This window comes from Phaseolus vulgaris, chromosome 10 (assembly GCF_000499845.2).
Source record: "Phaseolus vulgaris cultivar G19833 chromosome 10, P. vulgaris v2.0, whole genome shotgun sequence".
NCBI lineage: Eukaryota > Viridiplantae > Streptophyta > Magnoliopsida > Fabales > Fabaceae > Phaseolus > Phaseolus vulgaris.
Genome location: NC_023750.2, coordinates 42,716,875 through 42,742,569, shown reverse-complemented (window position 1 = coordinate 42,742,569; position 25,695 = coordinate 42,716,875). Strand labels below are relative to the sequence as shown.

The following is a 25,695-nucleotide window of genomic DNA, read 5'->3' as shown; positions in this document are numbered from 1 at the left end:
TATATTCTTTTTGTGATTCGTTTATGGACGTGCCTCCTTGTCTGGGTGCAAAAAACATACGAAAGTACTTGTGTGAATTTTTTTCAGCGCAATACGGACCCAGAATGAAATTGCAGAAATTAGGCTGGAATTTCACAAATTTCGATTGAGGATAGCCTTGTTTGCACAAAATTTCTGAAAATTCTCCCGAATTTGTTTTTTCCTGAAATTTCACCCAAGAATCTCCACTGAATTTGGGACAAAACGCGAAAAATTTCAGGTCAAACGGATGAGTATTCACCCACGAAAAAAATCAAACAGTTTCACACACAAACGAACCTTTCTTTCAGCCTTGGCAGTGACGAATAAAATTTTATTGCCAATCTTGTTGGACGAATCTGGGGCTCAAAACTCAGCCAAAACTCAATAGACACAGTGACGAATGTCTGGTAAAAATTTCAGACCAAAATACCCGAGGAGTAAGGCGTAGTAAGTCCCACACCGAGAGTGAACAAAACCAGTTTTCCGAAAACAAAACGTCCTGGCTTTTCTGCCCCGTATCTTCGTTTTGTGATTCATTTATGGACATGCGTCCTTGCCTGGGTGCAAACAACATACGAAAATACTTGTGTGAATTTTTTTCAGCGCAATACGGACCCATAATGAAATTGCAGAAATTAGGCCGGAATTTCTCAAGTTTCGGTAGAGTAGAATAAGAAACATCTCTTTTTCTTACCATTTTTTATCATTTTCTTATATGATATCACAGTCATCTCGAGTCTATCCTAGTGAGTGTTTGTTGGGCCTATCGTGTCACCTGGGCCGTTATCGGACCATCCATAATATGTTATCCCACGCACGAGTTGTCACTCTCGGAGTGAGGGGTGTGTTAGAGATCCCACATCGACTAGAGATGAGTACATTGCATTGTATATAAGTGGGTGCAAACCTCAATTCAATGAGCCGGTTTTATGGGGTTGAGTTAGGATTAAAGTTCACTTCGTATTAGTGTTGGTAAATATAAAAGTATATTTATGTACAAAACCTTTAAACTAGTAAAAAAACATTTCAATTTATATAGTAAATGATATATTATGACATAATGTTTTATAAAATATTACCAAAACTATAAAAAAGTATTATTATATTTGTAAAGAAATGTCACCGTCATTTTTAAATTATATTATAATTATAAATTTCAATGTCATTTATGCGAGGTGCAGAAAATCAGTATGTTGATGTGTTTATTTTTCCTAAAATAGATTGATCATGCATAAATTTGAAGTTATTGGGCCAACAGCCCAACCCGTAAAGAGTACAAAAAAATAAAATAAAAAATTAATTAAAATACTAAAAGAAAACGCCCACCGTGGGGCTCGAACCCACGACCACAAGGTTAAGAGCCTTGCGCTCTACCAACTGAGCTAGACGGGCAATTGTTATATTTTTATAATATAAATAATAAGTTAATTAAATAATACTAAATTTCTATTCATAGTTTTAATTTTTTTTTAATTTCTTATTAATTCTTTTTCACATCTTACCTTACTTTTATATTTGTATACATTGAAATAATTTCTTAAATTATGATATAATTTTCGTTTTAGTTATGAAGTTGTGACACTTCTGTGAATGTCTTTATATATTATTGACTAAAAAGTCAGGATATATTCAAATTCAAATAAAAAGTCACTTTTGAGTTATGTTTTAAAATTTGAAAGAATAATTAGATGTAGCTTATTGAATGAGGTTATGCTTGTAGTGATACTTTAATTTCATAAATTTGTAGATTGAGTTTTGTATGGCCAAACTGATTTGGAATGATTTAAACATGAAATTTGTGCAATAGGTGAGTATATTTATATATTTTAAACTTATAGAAAGTGTATGGAATGAAAATTTTCATTTTGGGAGTTGGTTTTAAAAGATTATGCAAAATTACAAGTTATATATAATCCACTTAGCGAATTTCATCTAAAAAGCCAACATTACTTGCAAGCTTAGGCGAGTTTAGTGAATTGCAATTTCACACACTAAATTTTGTTTAGAGAACCAATATTACTCACAAACTTAAATACAAGTATGAAAGTCTTTCTAAATTCCCTGAGTAGATTCAAATTCGCCTAACAAATTTAGACCTAAAAATAACTAGAAGGCATTTATGATTTGATTCACTTTACAAATTTTCCCTAATTCATAAAGATATATGCAATTAAAAATATTAAGAAATGTTTGTGATTATGCATAATATCTATGATTTAAATTATCTATGACATGATGTTATATTTGTTCAAGTAAAATGATTATAAATGATGACTCGTATTAAATTAGTTGACATCGTAAACTTTGAAGTGAAAGGATGAAAGTCATTGAGTATTTTATGAATTCATTTAAAGGGGTGTTGAAATGACTTTGACGTATAGTTGTTGATCATATTCACAAGATTTTTTTCATAATTCAAAATAATGGTCGTGCTTTGGTCTGAAGATGGTTTGAAGACGTCTATCACAAAATAATGATCATATTCACAAGACGTCTACACATATTCTTTATGTATGGCCCTTAGTGCGTTGTTGCTATGTTTGTGTCTCAATACCATGCCTCTGAGAGTTGACTTTTGTAGTTTTCCGTTTAACACCTTTAGTACGTATTTTCTTTAAAGAAGTCTTAATATTGGATGAAAATGAGATGATAGTCTTACTTATAATAATAAGCATACAACTAGAGGGTTTATAATTTTTTTTACCTAAACCCTATGATAAACATAAAATGTTTTTACTGAAAAAATATAATTTTTTATTTGAGGTGAAAAGAAGACACCTTAATGCTTTGTTTGAATTAGGGAATGAATGTGTGAGAATTTGAGGTGATTAGAGAGGGAAATGTGAAGAAAGTGAGGTTGTTTGGATTAAAGTATGTAAAGTGAATTTGTGGAAAAAAATTTATTGAAGTTTGTGAGTGATATGATTGTTCAAAGATAATTTTTTTTTTAAAATATTTAAAATGTAAGTTTACAAATTTGCTCTTGTCTTTAAAAATATTTTGAAAAATAAAATATGGTGTATTTTTGTGTAGATTTTAGTTAATTGAAATCTTTTACATTATGATTATGGTTAGGGTTTAGGATCATGGTTTAAGATTTAAGGTTATGGGTATGGTTAGTATTAGTGTTACTCTTAGGATTATGATTAGAGGTAGGTGTACAATTAGGATTAGGTTTAAGGTTTATATAACTAAACACAAAAACAAGTGTATAGCTAATTATAATATAATTTTTTATATAAACATAATTATAATACACAAGTCTCCTTCATATAAACACATCAACACATTAAATAGAAATATACAAATATACTATAAAAAAAATATTACATAAATTTTTTAACGTGCTGCAACTAAAAAATTAAACACAAATAATAATAATAAAAAAACATTTGGATAATTATCCATGTCATTCATACAAGGGTATCCAACATTGATTATGACTTAAAAATATTTGGATAATCGATTATGCTAGTAATAGAATGTTGTTCAACATCAATCTTTAAAACATATGCATAATCGATTATACTTTGCTTGCACTGATTTGCAACATCAATTATGGTAAAAAACATAGGCATATCAATTATTATTTGTTTACATTGGTCTCCAATATTGATTATGGTAAAAAAAAACATTGCAACATTGTGAAAGAATAGTGCATAAAAGAAGGACACTTGGGGTAAATTTGCTCATGCCTATGTGGCTTGGGTCTGAAATCACTACTTCTTTGTTTGAATTAGGGAGTGGAAATAAGGAAGTGGATTTGAGATAATTTGAAGGAAAAATGTAAATAAAGTTAGGGTGTTTGGATTAAGGTAAATAGTGTGAAAAGTGTAGGAAAAGTTTATAAAAGTTTGTGAGTGATGAGTGTGATTGAAATTGTATTTTTTTTAATTAATAAAAATGTAACTTTACACATGGCACTGATGTTATGGCACATAGGATAATAGGTGAAGGGTAATATGGAAAAAACAAAATCTTTCTCAACAAATCTTCACAAGCTAGCATAAAGTCATTTTTCACTTTCTTTGTTTTTTCTATCTCTCTAATAACTACAAACACCTAGATGTAAACATAAAGTTTCTTTATTTTTCAATCGAGATGAACACTAATCATCCCGATTCAAATCGTGCGTACATGTAAGAGAGAAAGAAAATAGGTTGCACTCACTTGTTCTCACCCTAAAACAAACAACCAAACATAATTAATCAATCGTATAAAAGAAACACAATGTAAAAGATTTGATCTTAACTTTTTTAAATTTCGAAGCTAGGTTGTTTGTTAAAAACTGAAAAAATGTCCATATGAAAAAGATTTTTCAATACTCACTTGCTAAGAACTTTATAGAAGAAAATAAAAAATATATTATAACATTAAATAATGAATGAGTACTTATTGTTGTATTATCATATATTTATAGAATTTTTAACTTTGAAAAATAAGTTAAAGATAGAATAGAATAAGAGATTAATAAGTTTGTTGTTGTGTCACAAGAGATTATGATATGTTATTAATTATTAAAATACTTTAATTAACATTCAGGTAATATCTGACAAAATATATTCAAGTTATAAAGAGATGATTTTTTTCCTATTGAAAACATTGCCCAATATATTTTTGGGATATAAAACAAAATTATATAATTTATTAAAAAAAATATTTTAGCCTTTCTAAAACAATTCAAATTGCTTAAAAAATGTTAAAAATGATGACCAAAACTCCAAAATATTCGTGGAGTATTAAGAAAAAGGAAAACTCCAATAACTTGGTCAAACTTTAAATCCTAGTGATTGTGGTTGAGTTGAATTGGGACCCACGATAGATACCGTACAATCAAGGAATAAAGGGTGGAGATGTTAGCATCCACAGGAGAAGAAGCGTGGGCGATCCTCTACAATAGCACCACCTCTCAACCCAAAACTTCTTTCAATCGCAAACTCTCACCACTTTTCACTAATTTTCTACCCTCTCAAATTATTAATAATATTTTATTTCCATAAAACCTTGCTTATTCTAAAAAAACTCCAATCAAATCGATCCGTCCAATCGAGCCTAATCAACGGTTAGCAAAACCAAACAAATTGAATAATAAAATTAATTATTTCTTAGTTTCACCAAAAAAATTTATTACCAGTGACATTTTAAATAAATAAAAAAAACCTCGTGTACTGTGTCTCAGCAAGTACTCAAAAGCTTTCTTCCCCTCTCTCTATTTTTCTCTCTCATCCTCGTCCATGGCTTCTTCCTTCTCTGCGTGATCGTTTCGGAACCCTAATTCGACCGTGACAATCTCTTCACGCGCAGATTCAAGTAATCTCGATAGTGTGGATCGTTTGAGACGGGTATCGCTTTGTGTCACATTTTGCTCTGTGCACTCGCTGTTTGGCTTTTGGTATTCAGCGAAATCGGCGCGGTTCTCGAAACTTCTTTGAGGTATTGGGTAAATTTCGCGCGTCTGGATTTGATCGGAGGCGAAGCGGCGTCTGGGGAACGTGGAGGTTTCTAGAATTTCGTTTTTTTCTTTTACTCGGTCGGAATTTGCGCGAGGAGGATGAGATTTGAAGGATGAACGATGCCGGTGATTCGTAACGGAGCGAGCAGGGGCCGGGGAGCAGCGAAACAGCAGGAGCGGCAGCAGGGTCCAGCGGCGGAAGGGGAGGCGATTGCGACGAGGACCCGGAGGCGGCGTGCGGCGGCGGCGGCGGCAGCAGTGCCGAAGAGTAACAACAACAACGACGAAAATAATAAGTGCAAGCAGCAACAGCAGCACCAGCCGGAGCAGGTGGTGGTGGTAAATGAGAACGTAGTTGTTGCGGCGAAGGAAGAAGAGAATCGGGGATTGGGGGAAGGTGTTGGCGCGGGTGGAGCGGAGAGGGAAGAGGTAGGCGAGAAAGAGATGGTTGGATATAACAGTGGAGGTCGGAGCAATGATAAAGCCAATGCCGGTCCTGAAGATGACGCCAATACTCCCGAGGTTCCTCAGAAGGTCTGATCGTTATTCTTTTTTTTTATCACGTTTCTCTATTTTGTTTGTTTCTTTCTATCATGAAAGTTTTGTATTTAGGTCTTGGGTGTTGTTTGAATTGGTGTTTTGTTATAACGGCATTTTTGTCTTGATAAGGGTAATCCAGCGAGGAAAAAATAGGACATCATTTTCTTTGAAAACGCCCGTTTAAGTTTGGCTGACATTGACATTTTGGGGTCAGATTATTGGAACGTTGTTTAGGGCTTTTTAGTGGTAGGCTTTACCGTCGTTAAGTCTTTAGTGTGATTGTGCCTTGATTGCCTTGATTGTGGAGCACAGGCTCTGATGTATGATCACCACTTCATAAGTCGGTTCTTGAAAAATGGATAGACAATTTGTAAGGTGTGGGAATCATGATTGACACGTTTGTTTCTGTGCAGTGTAGCAGTCTTCTATTTTCCCTTACTTACCATCTAGTTTGTAATTTATTTGTTTCTGAAAAAACAGGTTTCACGTGCGTTGGTTGAGCTCTGTATTTTGATTTTCATTTAATACATAGCATCTGTTTTGACACGTCTTATAAACCCATTTAAAATACGCATAAGCTGTGTATTACTGCATCTGTAGAATGCATTTAACATTCAAACACTCATGAGGTAAAAATCCTAGTAGTGGCACAGTTGTTTGTATGTTTGGTTTTTACATGATCTCATTTTATCCCTTCTATGAATGAATCCATTGCCAATAGAATTTACCCACACATATTAAAAAAAATCCTATTTCAACCGTAACGTGAATAGTCAGCATTAATTCTGTTGGTATGTGTTTGTCTATGCTCTATGTATTTGTTTGGATGGCCATCCTAACTCTTATGGCTTTACTTTCCGAAATTTAGCTGTCACTAATAGTTAGTCTACATTTCATGACCTTAGGTTTATGAGTTTTGCACTTGTAATAGTATATTATATGTGCAATGGCACGTACTGGCACGTACTTCGATGTTACAGAGTAAAGGTTGGAGTGAGGCAGTGGATGCAAACCAAATAGCATGTTTAGTTGTCTGTATAACACCAGCAGTTTGAAAAGTCATTCAATAAATTAAAAAAGAGCATGCTTATGAAAACACAGTTGTTCAGCAGTCTCCACAGAGGGTCCTATGAATTGTTTTCCTCCCTAATAGTTTTCTCACATTTCTCTTGTGTTGTCATGGATATCTATCAATATTTGTTAGTTTTCCTAATTGAGCCTTGTAAATCATGAAGCATAAATATGCATGATAACATGTTCTGCTGATACTGATATCCTAATTTTGTTCTCTTTGGTGGACAGATTCAAGTAGGTAATTCCCCTTGTTATAAAGTAGAAAGAAAACTTGGTAAGGGTGGATTTGGTCAGGTATATGTTGGACGACGTTGTAGTGGAAATTTGAATGAGAGAACTGGACCTGGAGCTGTCGAGGTATGTGTATCTTTTCCGTATTGAATGTTAAGTTTTACTTCTTATGTTTAAATTTCAGATATTCACACTGTTAACTATTTGGTCAGGTTGCATTAAAACTTGAGCATAGAACTAGTAAAGGATGTACTTATGGACCACCCTACGAGTGGCAAGTGTACAAGTGAGTGCAATTCTGTCTCCTTTTTATAGTCATCATCTCTCTTTTTTTCTAGGCTATGCCATTCATCATTTTCCTCTTTCCCTGTTATTTGCACAGCACTCTCGGTGGCAGTCATGGTGTGCCTCATGTACACTACAAGGGAAGGCAGGGCGACTATTATGTCATGGTATGTTGTTGGATCTTATTCTTGACTATTTGTTCATTACTACAACTACTATGTTGAAGGATGATTCAATATTTCTCTTATTTGACATTGTCTTGGTTAAAGTTTGTTTGTTTGACCTGAGAAATTAATCTGTGCAGGTTATGGATATACTGGGACCTAGCCTGTGGGATGTTTGGAATAATAATAACTCTCATGCGTAAGTCCTTAGAATTATGTCATATATGAATAAAATTGTATTCTTTGTTGTTGATTTTATCTTTCAGTTGGTGTGCTAATGTGTTTTTTTGTGAATTCCAGCATGTCCACGGAAATGGTTGCTTGCATTGCCATTGAAGCAATATCTATATTGGAAAAAATGCACTCTCGAGGGTAATTTTCTTACCATCCATACTGAATAATTTCCATATACAAATACTTCATAATTTTTTTGTATTTGTATCCTTTAAGCATTGAATATTTGCCAAAAATTTCTTGTAAAGCTATATCTGTTCCGTTGCATTAGTAATTTGTGTGTGTATAATGTTTCATAATGCTTGGAATTATGTTCCTTAAACTGTATGGCTATATATATGGCAGATATGTGCACGGAGATGTGAAGCCTGAAAATTTTCTGCTTGGTCCTCCTGGGACGTCTGATGAGAAAAAATTGTTCCTTGTAGATCTTGGATTAGGTATGATATAGTTGTCAACTTACTTTTTATTTATTATATTTACATATTTTGGCAGTGCTAGATTACAAACTTCCTTTGCTGTTTTGGGCATACAGCTACTAAGTGGAGGGATAGTACAACAGGCTCACATGTGGAATATGATCAAAGACCAGATGTTTTTAGGTATTTATAATTGAATTTGGATCATGTAGACGAAAGTATTTATACAGTTTTCTGTATTGGTATTAATAACATATGTGGGAAATATTTTCAGAGGCACAGTCCGCTATGCTAGTGTTCATGCACATTTAGGTAGAACTGCAAGCAGGAGGGATGACTTGGAATCTCTTGCATATACATTGATTTTCCTTCTCCGAGGTCGCCTTCCTTGGCAAGGATTCCAGGTTGGACATATTAAAATAACTTAGTTTTATTCTTATGTTCAGAATGTTGGTCTTAAACGTTATTTTATCAGGGAGAAAACAAAGGTTTCCTAGTTTGCAAGAAGAAGATGGGAACATCTCCAGAGATTATTTGCTGCTTTTGTCCCCAACCTTTTAAGCTGTTTGTTGAACATGTTGTGAACTTAAAGTTTGATGAAGAACCCAATTATGCAAAATACATTTCTTTATTTGATGGGATTGTTGGTCCTAACCCAGATATTAGACCAATTAATACAGAAGGTGCACAAAAGGTAAACAAACTTTGTTATCCCTTCACATTTGTGTTGTGTTGATGCATTCCTAGATTTTAGTAAATATACTTGTTATTACTTTATGCATTCAAAGATTGTAGTTAAGATACTTGATATTGCTAATTTTGTTGTCTGAAGCTCATTGGTCATAAGAGAGGCCGATTAGCCATGGAAGAAGAGGACGATGACCAGCCAAAAAAGAAGATTCGTATAGGTTTGCCAGCATCCCAGTGGATAAGTGTTTACAACGCTCGTAGACCAATGAAACAAAGGTACACATTCGCATGTCATGAAGTTTGTTTTGTCATTTATATGTTCTATTCCCGGCATTTTAAACTGATGCATAGGGATCTTGTGGAATCTGTTTTGTACAACCTTTTGTGTGTATTTGATGTGTTGTATGTTTGGCTTACCCTGTATTTCATATTTTAATCACAGGAGTAATATGCTATGAATTATCCACCTTTTGAAATTATTAATGGAAGGGAGTTGTTGTACATTACTAATGATTGTGTTGTGTTGCAGATATCACTACAATGTATCAGATACAAGGTTATCCCAGCACATTGAGAAAGGAAACGAGGATGGGTTATATATTAGCAGTGTTGCTTCATCTCAGAACGTATGGGCATTAATCATGGATGCAGGGACAGGTTTCGCTGGCCAAGTTTACGAACTCTCACCCTTCTTTCTCCATAAGGTAAATTTCAATCTGTTGCTTTTATATTTTTATTTGTGGATTGTTTACATATATGATATTATCAACAAACATACAATTCACCCAATAATGAGTAATTTGTTTGAAAGTATATATAATATCAAGGCATGCTTATTAACTGGGAATACTCGGTTTTGGTTTACCTGAAGGAATGGATTGTGGAGCAATGGGAACTAGGTTACTACATCAGCGCAATTGCTGGAGCTGCAAATGGGAGCTCGCTAGTAGTAATGTCCAAGGGTTAGTTCCTCTTAAGTTTATATACCAGCTATGTCGATTGCCAATTTTCAATTGTTTTGCTGCTGACTATGATCTTGGTGGATTCCAGGCACACAGTTTGTGCAACAATCATACAAAGTGAGTGATTCATTTCCTTTTAAGTGGATTAACAAAAAGTGGAGGGAGGGGTTTTACGTGACTTCAATGGCCACTTCAGGGCCCAGATGGGGAGTCGTCATGTCTCGTGGTGCAGGATATTCAGACCAGGTCATTTTATCTGTCAGTAGTGTATGTGTAGTTCATAATGCAACTTGATAGCATGAATAACAGTTGTTTCCATTGTTGTGTTGTTTGAATTTGAATTTCAGGTTATTGAACTAGACTTTCTGTATCCTAGTGAGGGGATTCACAAGCGGTGGGATAGCGGTTACAGAATCACATCTACTGCTGCAACTTGGGACCAAGCTGCTTTTGTCCTCAGCGTCCCAAGGAGGAAGCCTGTAGATGAAACCCAGGAAACACTTAGGACTTCTGCTTTTCCCAGTACACATGTCAAGGTATCATCAAATAATGCACTTTTTGTGTTTGCTTTTGCTTTTGCTTTTTACAGTTATTTAAGGTCTCTCTCTGATGATACACATTTGGTTTTGCAGGAGAAGTGGGCTAAGAACCTCTACATTGCTTCTATTTGCTACGGACGTACAGTTTCTTGAACCCTGCAAACGTCTGCAGCTCAGAAGCAATAATGCCCCAAGAAATTTTGATGACTAAAGTTTTAATTATTTGTATGTAGCAGAATCTGAACTAAAATACCCCAGCTTCCCATTCCTGTGGAAATTGTTTCTATGTCAATGATTAGTTAAAGTTATTATCACTCTCTTCTACTCTTTTTCCGTTTCACTTTTTAAATTTAACAATATTAATTATAATTATCAATACTATAATATTAATTCATATAATAAGGATAATAAATATTCACTCCTCACAACTAAAGAATCACAGGTAGAATATGGTTTTTATATTTTCTTTCAATTATGTTAACTTCAACTTTACAATACTTATAGATTTAGTTGTATTTGAGGAAAACTAAAATGTTTGTATTAATTATACTTATTTATTAATCAATTTTAATAATTCATTGCTAATTTTGACATTACGAATTATAATTTTGTAACATAAAAAAAAATTGAATTACATGATCCAATTGTTGAGTTTATTAAAGTTTTATATTATTGTAGAAGTTAATGAGAACAAAAATTGGCTTAAATACACTCTTGATTCTATAAAACTAATGAATTCTGATGGTTTTTCATTTCTTTTTCTCTGTGTTTTATTTGTGTAAAAATTGAAATAATTGTTTTTAGTCATTATTGTGAGAATGGATATTTGATTTTAAAAATTAATAAAATTACAAGTTATATTGAATATATAAATTAGAATATTAAGGAGTAAGTTGTTCATTTCTATCTTTTACTATTTTTTATTTATTTAAAATTTTCTTTGACTTTTCTTTAACATTCTAAAGCTGCTTCTTGTCATTTTTTTAATAATAGAGTCTTAGTGAAGTGATGATAAATTGATGATGAATTTTAATAGATCATAATTTTAATTAAAGTAAGTTCTCTTGTATTAGATTTTAATTTTTTTTCTTATTTTATTTTCATCTGAGATCAAAGTTAAATATATTAATATTTGTTACATTAGATTTGTAGCAGTATATTTGGTTAAATTAGAACGTTTGTAGCTTTTCTATTTTTTTTTTGTGAAATAGTTGTTTTTGTAGAATATATGATTTTAAATTATGAAATAATTGTTTTCGGGTGTCCTAGAGCTAGTAATTGTTATTTGAAATGGTTTATATGATTAGATTTTGCATCTTGAATAATAATTTGAGTTTTTTTTTTTATAAATCTGAAACATTTTATAATCATTGTTAGTTATTATTATTAGCTGTTAGTTAAATGCTAGAAATATAATATATTAATTAATATATTTAAGATAACAAAGGAATTGAATTAAGATATTTATATTATTTAATATAAATAAGGTAATTATATATATTATATTTAGTTTTAGATTAAATTTATTCTAATATTGTATTTTTTTTTAAATGATTATATTTTAGTTCGAGTTATAATTTATTTTCTACATATTAGTTTTGATCTTATAAAACTGAATGAGTTATATAGTAATTTTTTAATATATCACATATAGATTTTATCTCTAAACAAAAAAAAAATATGTCTATTTAGTACTCTTTTCTTTTTTATAGTTACATAATTTAAAACTAATGTAAAATAGTTTACTTAAACGTTGCTTAAATGATGATAAATATTTAAAGATTGCAAAGACTAAAATATATATTTAAATTTTCAATTTAAGATAAGTAAATAAAATTTATTTTATAAAACTAAACATTTCTTTTAATGGCGTCAATCATTTAATATTTTACGTATCATTACAATATATATTTAAATTAAAATTATTACAGATAATTAATTCTTTTAACTATTTACTGAAATTAGAAAAGAAATTCAATCCTTGACGAAGAACTTTGGCATGAATGGTTGAACACAACAATTTATTATTTTTTGGGACTAAATGTAATATTTGTGACAAATATTCTACATTGAATTTTTCTATTTTTAATAAACGTATAAGTATTATGATACAAAATATTGTTGAAAATAAAACTGTTTAATATTTTTTCTTCTTTTTATAATATACAATTTATTGAATTTATTAATGTTGCACAGTCAAAGTAACAAAAGTTTAATTGTAAAACTGTTTGTAATTCTACAAATTTGTAATTAATTATATTAAAATTCATGGAAAAAAGTGAATGTTTGATTATATTTGTATATTGATCAAATAAATATTATAGTGTTGAAATAGATACTCATTTCTTTTATAATTTTAATAAAATGACATTTATATTCATTATAGTTTTTAAATAGACATATTTTTTTTAATAAATCACATTCACTCTCTTTATATTTTTAATAATGTAATACCTTCCTTATGTTATTTATGACAAATATATTTTTTGTTCGTAATTTTTTTTTTATATATATATTTCAAGTTTTAATTTTTAAGTTTCACAATTTTTATTTAACTTTTAGTCAATATAAAGATATTATAAAAATAAGTGGGTGTCACTTAATAAAAAATATTTATTTTCCTATCTAAATTTCAATGTAATATATTTATTTTTTCAAACAAGTAATTGATATTATTTTGAACAATAAATTAATATATTTGATAATAATAGAATTTAAAATATATTTTTGTATAAAAGAGTCTTGTGTTATAATTAGATTTTATAGTATTCAATTCCATAGTATTAAATTAATTTCTTCCAACTTATAAAAAGTTTGTTATTATTTAAAAGTTTACAAATTTTTGCAAGACTTCCTTTTCTGTTTCTAAGATAACTCTTTTTGTATTCATTGAATGCAATAAAGACAGGCACATAACAAAAAAACCCAAATTCAAAACCTTAAAATTTTAAGCCATAAGATCTATATTCTGGATTGAGTTTGTTCAAAGAATAAAATTTTCAAAGGATAAAGGTGTAGGTGGCATATCAAAATCTTTTGATTTTTGATTTTATTTTTAAATCTAATAGATCACACTATTCCTTCCTACACAATCTTTTGAAATTCAAAATATTTTCTAAAAATCTCAGACAAATATACTGATATTTATCTATGTTTTTAGCATTTTAATCTATGTTTATAACATTATAAATAAAATACACCAAAAAAGAAGCCATTCAAAGTTCCCTGGCTTGTTCTTGGATCAAAATGTAACAATCTTAAGCTGTAAATAAACAATAAACATTAACCAAAAGTAAGAGGGGAATTCGAAAAAGTTGGCTCTTTTTATCCCCACAAGGACTCTATGGGATTTAGGGAGAAATTAGGAGAGGGACTTTGGGGGGAATGAAGGGTAAGAATTGGGTAGACAACAGATTCTTCTTCTGTAGTAGGCCTACAGCATAACCTGTTCCAAGAAACTCCTTCCTGGCAAAGACATAAACAACATCAGGAAGTGTTAATATCGAAAAATTTACATAACAAACGACCACAAAAGGGAGTGAAATTGTCATTTCAGGGATGATGAAGAAAAGAAGTCAAAGATCACCTCACTGTGGTCATGGAGAAATCGAACAATGAAAGTACATGTACACTCTGTTGGATCATGTATCCTCCTCTGGATTTTCATAACTTGAGCATCACAATAGAGAGCATAATCGTCTCGTTCCTGTGAAAAAACAAAAAAGGCCTAATGGAGTAGCTAAAAATAAATGCCCTAGTTGGGATCATATGCATAGATTTTTAAGAACTTGTAGACCGGATTTTAAGAATAGAACTGATGCTTGTTGATCTCAGAATCAGCGGAGAACAGATCAAAAACCTATTCTATGTATAACAGAAAGTCACAATTTTAAACGTTGACGTCTACCCCATGATTTATTATTATCTTACTTTATTAATATTGATTCTTTTATCTAACAAAACATATATATGATCTAACTTGGTCTTGGGTGGGCGCCAAATGTTGTTACCGGGATGAACTATACAGAAGATTCTCCGACACTTAAGTCAGTAAAAATATAGATATATGTGAGTAAAAAATATTGAAGTTGAAATGAATACTCCCTGTGGTGGTATTAATAGACTTTTGGGCCTACGAAAATATCTCAGTAATTGTTATCCATTATTAAATATCAAATCGATTCTAGCAGCAATGGGGAGTCAGTTACTTCCAGAATATTCGTGTTATGCGGATTCTGCAGGTGGTTAATGCTCACTCTCTCAAGAGGTTATTATCTATTCATTATTCTTCAATATTGGGTAGTACACAAGTCTCCTAAGCTGAAATCTCCTTTTAGGGTAATCGAGTTTCTTTTGAGTTTTAACTCCATTTGCATATTTGCCAAGCTCTTAGAAGTGAGTCATATTTTCACAATTGGTCATAGATCGGACTTTGCGTGACCCATGACCAGTCGTAAAAATATGACTCACTTCTAAGAGCTCGTCAAAGATGCAAATGAAGCTAAAATTCAAGAGAAGCCCATTACCCTAAAACCTGGTTACCGAAAAATACTGAGTATATAATAACCACTCAAGAGTGTGGAAATTAACCACATGCAGAATCTGCATAACATGAATGTACTGGAAGTAACTTACTTCTGTTGCTGCAAGAATCGGCTTGATATCCGGTAATGAATATCAATTATTAAGATATTTTCGTAGACCCAAAAGTCTATAAATTACCATCACAAGGAGTATTCATCTCAACTTCAACATTCTTTCCTCACTTTATCACTAACATATCTCTAAGCTCTGGCTTGAGTGTCGGAGAGTCTTCTACTAGTGAATCACTACTTGGTTCCACCTCAGACGATTCTAGCTCATCCCCAATAAGAACACTCTTGTTTATTACTTCATGAATTTTATACATATGTATGTCTCTATCTATGTATATAAACATATATTTAATTATCGCCGATCCAATCATTAACAGATCAATGAATCGTGAACAAGTCTTCTACTAAATACCATGTGGCTACTGAGCAAACACATCGTAAAGATAAATTGAAGCATAGTAAAAGATACCGGGGTCCCCTTACCAAGAAACAGAGTACAAGATTTCCATCCTGAACCCTGTGACATTCTGAAGGTGCCAATGGTACAGATCTCTCCCGCACCCCCTGTTTCACGTTCACCCACTCATCCTGCTCTTTACCAAATCCAGCATATCGGACACGGACTTCCTAAATAAAACCAGTTATTTGGTTGTCCACAATATAAAAAAAAAATACATGCACTAAGCCAGTAAAGTTATTTGAAGATGACAAGCTAATTTTACAATGTTCACAGGCATATAAAACTATCCACATATACAGGAAAGTTTTCTGACTTTTTCAGTCTTTCCTAAAGAAGGAAAGGAAACTATCCCTAACAACAATATGCAATGCAATTAAATACAATATTAGTTCTATAGATCTCACTGGAACATTATGTATTCATTAAGAGCACAAAGTAAATTCAAGAAGCATTTTACTTTAATGGGGCGAATTTTCTAAAAACTATCTAATAAAACCCCAAAAGATGAGAGGAACAGTGTATGCAAGAAGGATCAAATCAATGTGAATGGGGGATTTGAACTTTCACCAACGCTTGCTTACCTTAACTATACTTATGACAGTTAAAGATGGGAGAGACAGTTTCAAAGACAGCAAGATGAAGAAGTGAAATAGCAATTGGCGAGGAAGGAGGGATGGGGGAGATAGAGGACCTTAAATTATGAAGCAATAAAAGAAATTAGTTGGGTGACTTGTTTAATCATGAAAAATCTCACTAAGGTTGTTCTTGCTGTATTATATTATAGCATACAATTTAAGATGCAAGGGAAGAAAAACTTCATACACAACCATTATGTTACATATACAAAACCTAGAAACTCATGACATCACCCCTCTCTCTCTCTCTCTCATATATGTATGTATATATGATGTATGTATGTATATAGATAATTATAGAACAGCAAATTGTAGATAAATATTTTAGGTAAAATGATCAGGCATGAAAGAAACATTTATTCCACTTCTTATTACAAATTATGTACATAATGTCTAAGTTTCTTCACGACCAAAAACACGTAAATTAGAATAAAGAAGAATCTTACAAGTTCGCCTGTGCACAGAACTCTGTAGTTAAGGAACAATGCAATATCATGCCTATAATTGAAAAAAGTAAAAATAAGATGTTGAGCAGAAAGTATGTAAGAAACTAACAAAAAAAGTAATTTAGTAGAATGAATTTTATTTCATAAACTTTAGATCCCAATTGTGGTGGCAATGTAGTAGTAGCAGCTTTAGGCTAGGGTAGAAGATACAAAGTAAAAAATTTCCCTAGATATTTGAGAGAGAGGACTCTCCCCGCACAATAAAAGTCTAATTCTTTCTCAAAATGATAAGATGATTTCTCTCTCAACATATGTTCTACTATCTCAACCTTCCCAACTAATCTAAGTTACTAACTCCTCACTAAGACACTAACAGACCCGTAACTAACTCCTCACTAAGACACTAACAGACCCGTAACTAACTAACTACTAATGGATATCTATCATAAAGGCTTTCCCCTTTACAGAGGATACATGGTATCTTGGGACAGTCTTTTTCCTATTGGAAAGAAACAAAAAAAATCAGACCACACCTTATAATTCTCCTATAATCCATTTCATTGCTAAACTCAGAAAAGAGAGCTGCATATTAATTAAATTATTCCTCACCATGCAATATCTTTTGTAGATCTTGCTTCAAATGCCAAATCCGAGATATCTGTAGCTTGTGTACCTAAGATTAAGAACAAAAATTATCAAATCGAGATTCGAATTAATGAGATATTTTTTGAAACGTGAATTGTAATTTTGTACCGAATCACAAGGTTGTACAATAAAAGTACTTCAAATATATCATATAATGCAAATGATTTAAACAAGAAATAGACAAAACAACCTATGTAGAAGTCATACAAAACAAAGCTATTAATTATATCTGAGTTTGCGAAGTTTTTATTTGAGATGAATGGAAACAAAACAATTAAATTGCTAAATAGACTACATACATTGAATGAGCGAGTGAAAGACAAAGGTGGAATAATCAAATAGGATAAGCTCATAATTGTTCTCTAAAATTCCTTTGTAGGAAAAATTTAAGCTCACGTGACTTTTTGTTTCATGAGAATTGTTAGAAATAACTCAGAAAGCCATATGATAATAACAGTATTTATTTGAAGCATTCAACCCAAATCAAGTGAATTCTTAATCCCCAAGAAAATTACTGTAAGATAAGAAGACTTTGGTTTCAAACAAATAGTTTTCAGATCAAGGGAAATTTAAATGTGAACATAATCCAATGCTTTAGTTCTAGAAAACAAAAAATTCAAATCAGAGGAAAAACTACCCAATTCCATCTGGGGATTTTATTTCTCCCTCTTACAAATTTATAGCCATGATAAAGTCTAAGGGAAAGACGAATAACCTTTTGAACTTGAAAGATCAGCAGAAAGTGGCAGCAGGTTGGATGATGAACTATCTTTATTCTGTGATACTCTCTGCCTATCTTTTAACCATTGCTCCACCTAAAACCCAGTAAAACCAACACAACATTATAACACTCAGCATAAATAAGAAATATGCGTAAAGGATGAAGAAATTTATTTGACAACCTGTTGCCATGATAAGGGAGTTTTACCAGCAGCATTTGACAAGGAACTACAAAATTAAGGTAAATCAAATAATGGAATATCATTTACAACCAGAACAAAAAAAATCCCAATTAAACTAAAGATATTACTTAATTCACCTAAAACGTTTAGCAATCTCCTGACACAACTTCCGATCAAGTGGTTTTTCTCCCATATCTTTGTATATTCTTTCCAATTCCAGCATCTAGGAGTGGGGATGGGGGAAGAGCATAGGAAGAGAGCAAGGATTAGCCAATAAATGTGGAATAATGCAATGACAATGCACAAATAAAGAACAAAGAACATTCCAATAATGTATATTGTCATTACCTCATCTGAAGAGAGCTTAGGATATGGCTGTTCAGTTAAACCTAATGTGTCCATCTTTGCAGAGATAACAAAATTTGTCCAGAGAAAGATGAATTGCCAAAAAAAAATCTCCTTTTTCTTTTATGCTTGCTCTAAAGTCTCAACACACCTTTTCTACAAAGGATTGAAGTCACTATCATATTCTGAGTCCATTCAAATGCAGAGACAGCAAAACACAAAAGAAAAACTCAATCCCTCACACACCACACTGTATTTGATCATTATCATCATCCGTAGTAAGAAAGACCATTAAACAGATAAAAATGATCACACGTTCAAAATTAACAGCCTAAAATTCAGATATCATTCAGTAAAGGCTAGACCTAAAACAGAGACAATATTTCACAAAACCCTAGAACATTGAACTGATTAATTTATGCAACAGTTAGCAGCGGCATCAGAAGAGGGTATTGAAAGCAAAGAGATTGCTGACCTTTTGGGCTACCCCAGTGTGGAAAATGAAAGTAAAATGCAGAACACAATCTCTCTATTTTGGTGTGAAAAAAGAAGAATTTATAAGGAAAATTGAATTTTTCCCCATATTTGTTAACCAGTCAAAGTTATCATTAATCTTATTTTTAAGATGGTATTAACAAATTAATAATTTAGCTTGTTGAAGATGAACTGAATGAAATTGTTAGAACAAAGGGAGGAAGAACCTGTATGTAAGCATTGCTGAACCAAATAGAAATGAGTAACAGAAATGTACATAAAGATAGCTAAAATAGTGTTTTATTCGATTTTCAAATATTTTTATACTAATTTTAAATTTTAAAATTATTTATAGATTTACTTTTTATTTTAAAAGAACATACTTTTTGTCAATTTGGTAATAATCGTTTTCCATTATTCAATATAAAATATCATTATTATGTCATAAAATTTATGATTACTAGCCCATGATGATTTTAGGTTAATGTAAATTTAATATCCTTAAAATATGTCATTTTTTATATGTGGTGAATATGAGTTAGTAAAAAAGAAAAAATAACTTAAGTATTTAAAATATAAACTGAATTTGTAGTGCAAAACATAAAATCATTTAAGTATTTAAAATATAAATTGAATCGAATAAAGTTATATTTTTTTAAGCACAAACTCAAAAAAAAAAATAGTTATAAACTATACTTTATATTTCAACACCCTTAACAAATTATTATGTGTTACTAACTTTCGAAGAATGTTTTTAAGATTCCGAAAGAAAAGGTAAGTATTGTTCCATGTAAACACACTACATTCATACTTTTTAATATTCTAGTAACTTGATCATTTGAGTCTTATCAATAGCTGGAAGTCTTCTCATTATGATTTTTAAGCATTTTAAAGCAACTGTATTAAAAGGTTGACTGAAAACCACCTCTAAAATTCGATCCAGATATGTTGGTGATAATAATTAGAAAAATAAATAAATTTGTAATATAATAGTTTAAAAATATTAATATGGGAATCTTTGTAAGTAATTAAAAAAATTATATTTATACAATTATTATTTTTAAGATGTGTTAAAGCAAACACACAATTTTCACAAAGAATTATTTATTAAAAGTTCAAAGCTAAATCTTGAATTTATTGTATTGTTAATATTTTCTTAAACTTATATGCCAAATTAATATTAATTATTTATTTGAACATACTGAAAAACATTCAATTAAAATATTATTTCTACTTCTAATAAATCCTTCCTTCTTAATATATATATATTTAAATCTAAAGAGGTAAAAATAACACAAAAATTAGTCGTATTTAATATTTTAAGAATTTAATAAAAAATAAAAACGTATATTATCCCCTTAAACATCTTTTGTCTACCTTTTACCCTATAAAAATATCTCACTTTTTAAAATGTGCTTATATATAAGTTAAGCGTTAAAAATAGAAAATATTCATTAATAGAATAAAGTTTATTACAAATAATATTTTTTTAATTAAGTTAATTATTATTTTTACATAACACTACAATAAAATTATTAAATAGAAATCAATTTTAATTAAAGACATAAAATAATTAGTTGTTGTAGTGACTAAATTAGATAATATCTTAAAAACTAAAAAAAATTATTGGTTTCTAAATTAGTTTATATTATTGATGAATAGTTTTTAAATTAGTATATAATTTGCTACCAAGATTTTTCTACTAAATTTAGAATCTAAATAATTGGTTATTAAAACCTTGGTAGCTAATTAAATATCAATTTAGAAATTATTTATTAATATTATAAACTAATTTAGAAATCAATAATTTTTTAATGTATAAAATAAGTAAGTAGATTAATTAGATAATATTTTTTATATTATAAATAAATTTATTTTATTTTTATATTACATATGATTCCAATATATTATAATTAATATTTCTATAAAAATGTAAACCATGTTTATATTTTTTTTTTGTTTAGACAGAAAATACTTGTTTATTATTATAAGAAAATAAATTATTTAACAATAATTACAATAATATTAAAAATAATTTGCAGAAATTATATTATATATAATTTTTCATAAAAAATCTCAAATTACATTAGTGCATATATATATATATATAATTGTCTTATTTATCTCAAATATAAATATTTTTATTTGTAAATTCCGTATACAAATATGTAATTATTCTAATTTAATTTTTATTACTATCTTAATAATATTAATTAATATTTTCAAAATTTAGAGTTAAACTAATTATAATTTAGGATAAAAATTTATTAATTAATATTAATTAATAGTCAATTTTAGAAGGAGCTTAAAATTTAATGAAGCCTAAAATATAAAGATAATATTTTATATTTATTTTATCATTAATTTTTAATTAGTATTATTTTTATTAAAATATTAGTTTATTTGTGAACATAATACTAATTATTTATTTAAAGCAATAAATACATCAATTGAAATACCATTTCTAGAGAGAATGAATTTCGAAGTTAATATCTTCTATTTATTTAATTCTTAATAATTCATTTTATTTATCTAAATATATTAATTATTTGTTTTTGCTTGTTATGATAGCTTTGTCTTGCTATCCATAATTTTCTGAATGAAGCTTGAAAGAGAAATTTTACATCTAACAGTTGAAAGACTTTAATGTGAATGTGTATTTTTGTTTTCATTGATTAAGTTTTTTGTAGACAAGAATGATGAGATGGAACACAAGAGGCAGAATTAAAGCCAATATGGCTTGCAGGGAAAGTGAAATAGTTTTATCTCTATTGCTATCAAAATTGTTCTTCTTCTTCTTGTTTTGAGCAGAACAGAGGAAAGCCATTGAAATGCTCTGTTCTTCCTCTGCTTTAAAGATTGGTCTTCCAATCACATTTTTGTACTGTCCACCACTCAGTATCTGTAGCCAAACAATATGAACCTCTGTGAATACTTTGTAATTGTCATGTATGATGCATCATTATAGCTAAAAACAACAAGAGAGGCACCTGAATTTGATCTCCAGCAGTGACTACAAGGGCACCTGGGTCAGAGCAGAAAGAGAGCCAACTTTTCTTGGAGTAAACATGAAACTCTGAAGAACCATTACATACATGGAAGCACAGTGAGTGAGAGTATTCTGTTCCCCTAATCAGCATTCTGATCACTTCATATTTCAAGGAATTGGCCCATGCATCCCCACTATTATCACCACCATGCTTATAAATGCAACAAACATTCCCTTTCTCATTCCCACCCACAATTTCTACACTCTTCTTTTCCAATATCACACCCAAAATTTTCATAGCCACCATCTCTATGCTTGACATAAGCTTTTCCATCTTTCCACTGCAAGTTCATACACTTTCAAAACTTTAGTAATTAAGTTAATGGTGTTATTGGGATTTTTTTTTCTTTTATAATAAAGTTATTTGGACTTAAAAAGCTTTTCAAATTTTAATGTTAATGCATTACTGAAACTTAAACGCTATAAAGCTTGAACACTCCTTTTAAATGACGGGTCCGTATCGGATATACGTATTGGACATACGTACTAAACACTGTACTTGTATGATATTTATTGGTTAAGTGTCTAATTCAAAAAATATTTGTTGGATTTCTGATAATTCTAACACGGGTCTAACACAATTTTTAAAAAAAGAAATACATTAATTTTATAAAAATTCAAATTTATTATATGATTTTTTATTATAATTATAAAAATAAAGAAAAAAAATTTTCGAATCAATAATGAAAAACATATTTTTCTAAAAAAAATTAATATATATTTAATGACCTAAATCTTTATTATCTATTTATATAATTTATAGTTATATAATATATAGATTCATAATCTAATCTGATATGGTATATTTTAGAGATAATCTAATCTGATATGGTATATTTTAGAGATTATACGTATCTATATTTGTATCTCTGTTTGTTTCCGTGTAATAGTATTTATAATATATTGTAGTATTATTATAATTTATATATTGTAACCTGAAATTTGGATATGCAATGGGCAAAATTCCCTCCATTTTCGACTTCAACTCCTCTTCATTGCACCACACGAATTCTTCACTCCCTTCTTCCTCTTCCTCTCCGGCGTGATACTCCTCGAACCCCCACGGCTTCTCCGGCGACCTAGTAGCTGCCGCACGCTTTGCATGCGGCACCCGGAACACTCCGGCGGCGTCCTCGGCGGCGGAGTCCACGAGCTGTGACGGTATCCCGTGGTTGAGAAGCTGGAAGCATCCGATCCTGCTGAGGGAATCGGAAACGACGTCTCGGAGAGCGTCGTCGCGGTGGAAGCAGAGCGACACGAAGTCGACCTCAGGAGGCGCGTCGAGGTGCTTCTGTTTGGGGAAGATCTTGTCCGGCAGGACCAGATCGGGGACGCGGAGCGAAGCCTCTAGAAACTCGGTCAAAACGTCGTCGTTGGTGACGGTTGATCTCCGGCCGGATGCCACCGGAGATGGCGGCGGCGCGCGGAAATCGACGTGGATTTCCGGCATTGGCGAAAACGGCGATAGCATTAATTAATGAATGAATGAATTAAGAAGGATAGTGAGAATGAGATTGGTTATTTGAAAGGAAGAAATGAAGATTTTTTTGGTGGGAAAGCGAATGAAAAAAGGTTCAGCGATGATAGCGTGTCCCTTCTACCGCCGACACAGGTTCCGGGAATCATAACGACGTCGTTTCTTTTTCCTTTTTTCGTTTTGCTTTTTGCTCACTGCTTCTCTTCCTTTACTTTACAGCCCTGCTACCAGTGTGTTCCTCATCATTTCACTTCACACACAAAACCAATAATAACAACAACACATATTATTACTTCTTTTCTTGTGGGGACTTTATGTGTCAGTACCATAATGTTTCTTTGTCAAAAAATATAAACATAGATTTGTGCATTTCCACTATAAAATTAAAAAAATTAACATCATCCTAGGTTTTGTTCAATGTAAACTTTTATATTTGTCTTTTTTTAGTAGTTAGCATGTGCATTCTCGAAATGTTTTCTTAAACTCTAAGTTCTATGATGGTAAAAAAATAAAATAACGGTCTTAATAAGATTTTGGTTTTTATATTTGGTGTTATTAATAATGAAAGATGACTTATCTAATTTTTGAAATTTGTGTATATTTTCAAGATTATTATGGACTCTTTGATATTTGATCGGATTAGAATTTTAGATCATGATTAAAAGTGTATTATCTAATGTTTGATGTTGATTAGTCTTGTTGATATTTTATTTAGACATAATGAATTTAGTCGTGTCGGTCGACCTTAATCGAATGCTGGACTTTTAAGTATTGTACGGATCGGTGTGTACTGAATAAAATTTTGCACCTGGAAATTTATATTTGTGGTGTTTTACCTGTAATTTTTTTGATTGTAAGATTTGTTTGAAGTTATAAAGTAGGTAAAAAATGGGCGAAACGATTAATTTGTTGGTTGTCGTGGTATTTAAGCTAAGTTTATAAAGTGTTGTTTGGAAAGGAAGAAAAAGAAAATTGGTTGAATAGTTGATGGTCGGAGAATTGTTAAACGAATCTGAAAATTAGAAATAAGTGATAGACAATGAAGGGATACCAAAAAGGTGGAACAAAAAGAAAAAGCAAAAGTTCCTTGATCCAATGCTAAAAGTAATGCTGCATCTAATCTAAACAAGGCACCTTCTTCCTCTTTACACTTCCATATTTTTTGCCTGCACCCCCATGGGTTAGTGAAATTACCATTTCACTCTTGATAAAAAAAAGTTCTGCATCACACTTTCAATAGCTATTGTATTTTAAATGCTATCATCCAAAAAACAAATTTTATATTATATTTTAAATTGTATAATTCATGATACAAAATTTATATTGTATTTTTTGTGTTATGAAATATATAGTCTAAAATACGAAATTTTATATTCTAAAATAATTTTTTATGTTATATTTTGGATTATGTAGTTTGAAATACAAATTTTACATTATATTTTGGATTATATGATTCATAATACAATATAAATTTTTTATTTCAAATTACTTAATCTAGAATACAAATTTTGCATTCTGGATTATATTATGATTTATGTAAGAAGTTCAAATATTATTAACTTTCGAATTTTATAATCCAAAATGTTTCTCAATTCTATATTTTCAATAGAATATGGGGTAATTTTGGTATTTTAATAAGTATGGAGATGCAAGAAGAAAATAGGAAGGTGTAGGAAGAAGCTGCCTCTAAAGAAACACCGACTAGTGAAGTTGTGGGCAATTTCTTCCTGTATCTCCATTCTTTCTTTTGACACCTCCATAGAACACGAGAAAGGACACTTTTACCCTTTTTTCATCTTTTTTATTGACACTCCTATTTTTATTTATTTTTAATTCATACATTCGGAATGCATTTTAAACCAAAAAAATACCTTCTGAACTGTATAATTCGGAATACATATAATTCGTAGAAATGAAAGAAAAAACAAATAAATCTTGCACCTTTTATTTAAGGGTAATTTTGGAATGATGCAGGAAGAAACTATGGAGGTGGAGGAAGAAATTGGAGAAGATGTGGATTAAGAGGCCCATAACAACAACCTGAATTCGGCTCAGA

The 25,695-nt window shown here is 30.7% G+C and overlaps 3 protein-coding genes and 1 non-coding gene across 7 annotated transcripts; 1 reads left to right on the top strand and 3 right to left on the bottom strand.

Annotated features, from left to right (window-relative positions):
- Nucleotides 1-1,340: 1,340 nt before the first annotated feature.
- TRNAK-CUU (transfer RNA lysine (anticodon CUU)) lies at nt 1,341-1,413 on the bottom strand. The gene has a single exon. It is a non-coding gene; the product is annotated as a tRNA-Lys (tRNA).
- Nucleotides 1,414-5,134: 3,721 nt separating this feature from the next.
- On the top strand, nt 5,135-10,925 carry LOC137818310 (casein kinase 1-like protein HD16). Its single transcript, XM_068621645.1, has 16 exons — nt 5,135-6,007; nt 7,316-7,444; nt 7,531-7,604; nt 7,701-7,770; nt 7,908-7,966; nt 8,068-8,139; nt 8,347-8,441; nt 8,537-8,603; nt 8,695-8,824; nt 8,896-9,114; nt 9,253-9,386; nt 9,640-9,814; nt 9,982-10,072; nt 10,161-10,318; nt 10,420-10,608; nt 10,705-10,925. Exons 1-16 carry the CDS (start codon nt 5,594-5,596, stop codon nt 10,762-10,764), a joined length of 2,136 nt encoding a protein of 711 aa, XP_068477746.1. The 5' UTR covers nt 5,135-5,593; the 3' UTR covers nt 10,765-10,925.
- Nucleotides 10,926-13,722: 2,797 nt separating this feature from the next.
- On the bottom strand, nt 13,723-19,407 carry LOC137819324 (protein SAWADEE HOMEODOMAIN HOMOLOG 1-like). 4 transcript variants are annotated; one of them, XM_068623126.1, is made up of 10 exons: nt 19,341-19,407; nt 18,643-18,795; nt 18,432-18,517; nt 18,295-18,340; nt 18,108-18,207; nt 17,357-17,420; nt 16,748-16,799; nt 15,690-15,833; nt 14,198-14,317; nt 13,723-14,076 (listed from the first exon to the last, which is right to left on the bottom strand). In XM_068623126.1, the coding sequence occupies exons 2-10, from the start codon at nt 18,694-18,696 to the stop codon at nt 13,936-13,938; spliced, it is 807 nt and encodes a 268-aa protein (XP_068479227.1). In that variant the 5' UTR covers nt 18,697-18,795; nt 19,341-19,407; the 3' UTR covers nt 13,723-13,935. The 4 variants fall into 4 exon arrangements, with proteins under 4 accessions (XP_068479227.1, XP_068479229.1, XP_068479226.1 ...); XM_068623128.1 differs by having other exon boundaries at nt 18,643-18,790; nt 19,341-19,377; XM_068623125.1 differs by lacking the exon at nt 19,341-19,407 and adding an exon at nt 19,115-19,317.
- A 2,348-nt stretch (nt 19,408-21,755) lies between these two features.
- LOC137819489 (flavonol synthase/flavanone 3-hydroxylase) lies at nt 21,756-23,928 on the bottom strand. The gene is made up of 3 exons (XM_068623358.1): nt 23,098-23,928; nt 22,104-22,443; nt 21,756-22,015 (listed from the first exon to the last, which is right to left on the bottom strand). Exons 1-3 carry the CDS (start codon nt 23,631-23,633, stop codon nt 21,782-21,784), a joined length of 1,110 nt encoding a protein of 369 aa, XP_068479459.1. The 5' UTR covers nt 23,634-23,928; the 3' UTR covers nt 21,756-21,781.
- Between the last annotated feature and the right edge of the window lie 1,767 nt (nt 23,929-25,695).

Coding starts and splice junctions, on each gene's coding strand:
- LOC137818310 (XM_068621645.1), top strand. CDS start 5,594: ATGCCGGTGATTCGTAACGGAGCGAGCAGGGGCCGGGGAGCAGCGAAA. Junction 8,604..8,694: donor CAAAGACCAGATGTTTTTAG/GTATTTATAATT, acceptor AAATATTTTCAG/AGGCACAGTCCGCTATGCTA. Junction 8,825..8,895: donor TTCCTTGGCAAGGATTCCAG/GTTGGACATATT, acceptor TTATTTTATCAG/GGAGAAAACAAAGGTTTCCT.
- LOC137819324 (XM_068623126.1), bottom strand. CDS start 18,696: ATGGACACATTAGGTTTAACTGAACAGCCATATCCTAAGCTCTCTTCA. Junction 18,341..18,431: donor GAGATTGCTAAACGTTTTAG/GTGAATTAAGTA, acceptor TTAATTTTGTAG/TTCCTTGTCAAATGCTGCTG. Junction 18,208..18,294: donor CTCCCTTATCATGGCAACAG/GTTGTCAAATAA, acceptor ACTGGGTTTTAG/GTGGAGCAATGGTTAAAAGA.
- LOC137819489 (XM_068623358.1), bottom strand. CDS start 23,633: ATGCTATCGCCGTTTTCGCCAATGCCGGAAATCCACGTCGATTTCCGC. Junction 22,444..23,097: donor ATTGCATATCCAAATTTCAG/GTTACAATATAT, acceptor ATGAACTTGCAG/TGGAAAGATGGAAAAGCTTA. Junction 22,016..22,103: donor CTGCTGGAGATCAAATTCAG/GTGCCTCTCTTG, acceptor GTTTGGCTACAG/ATACTGAGTGGTGGACAGTA.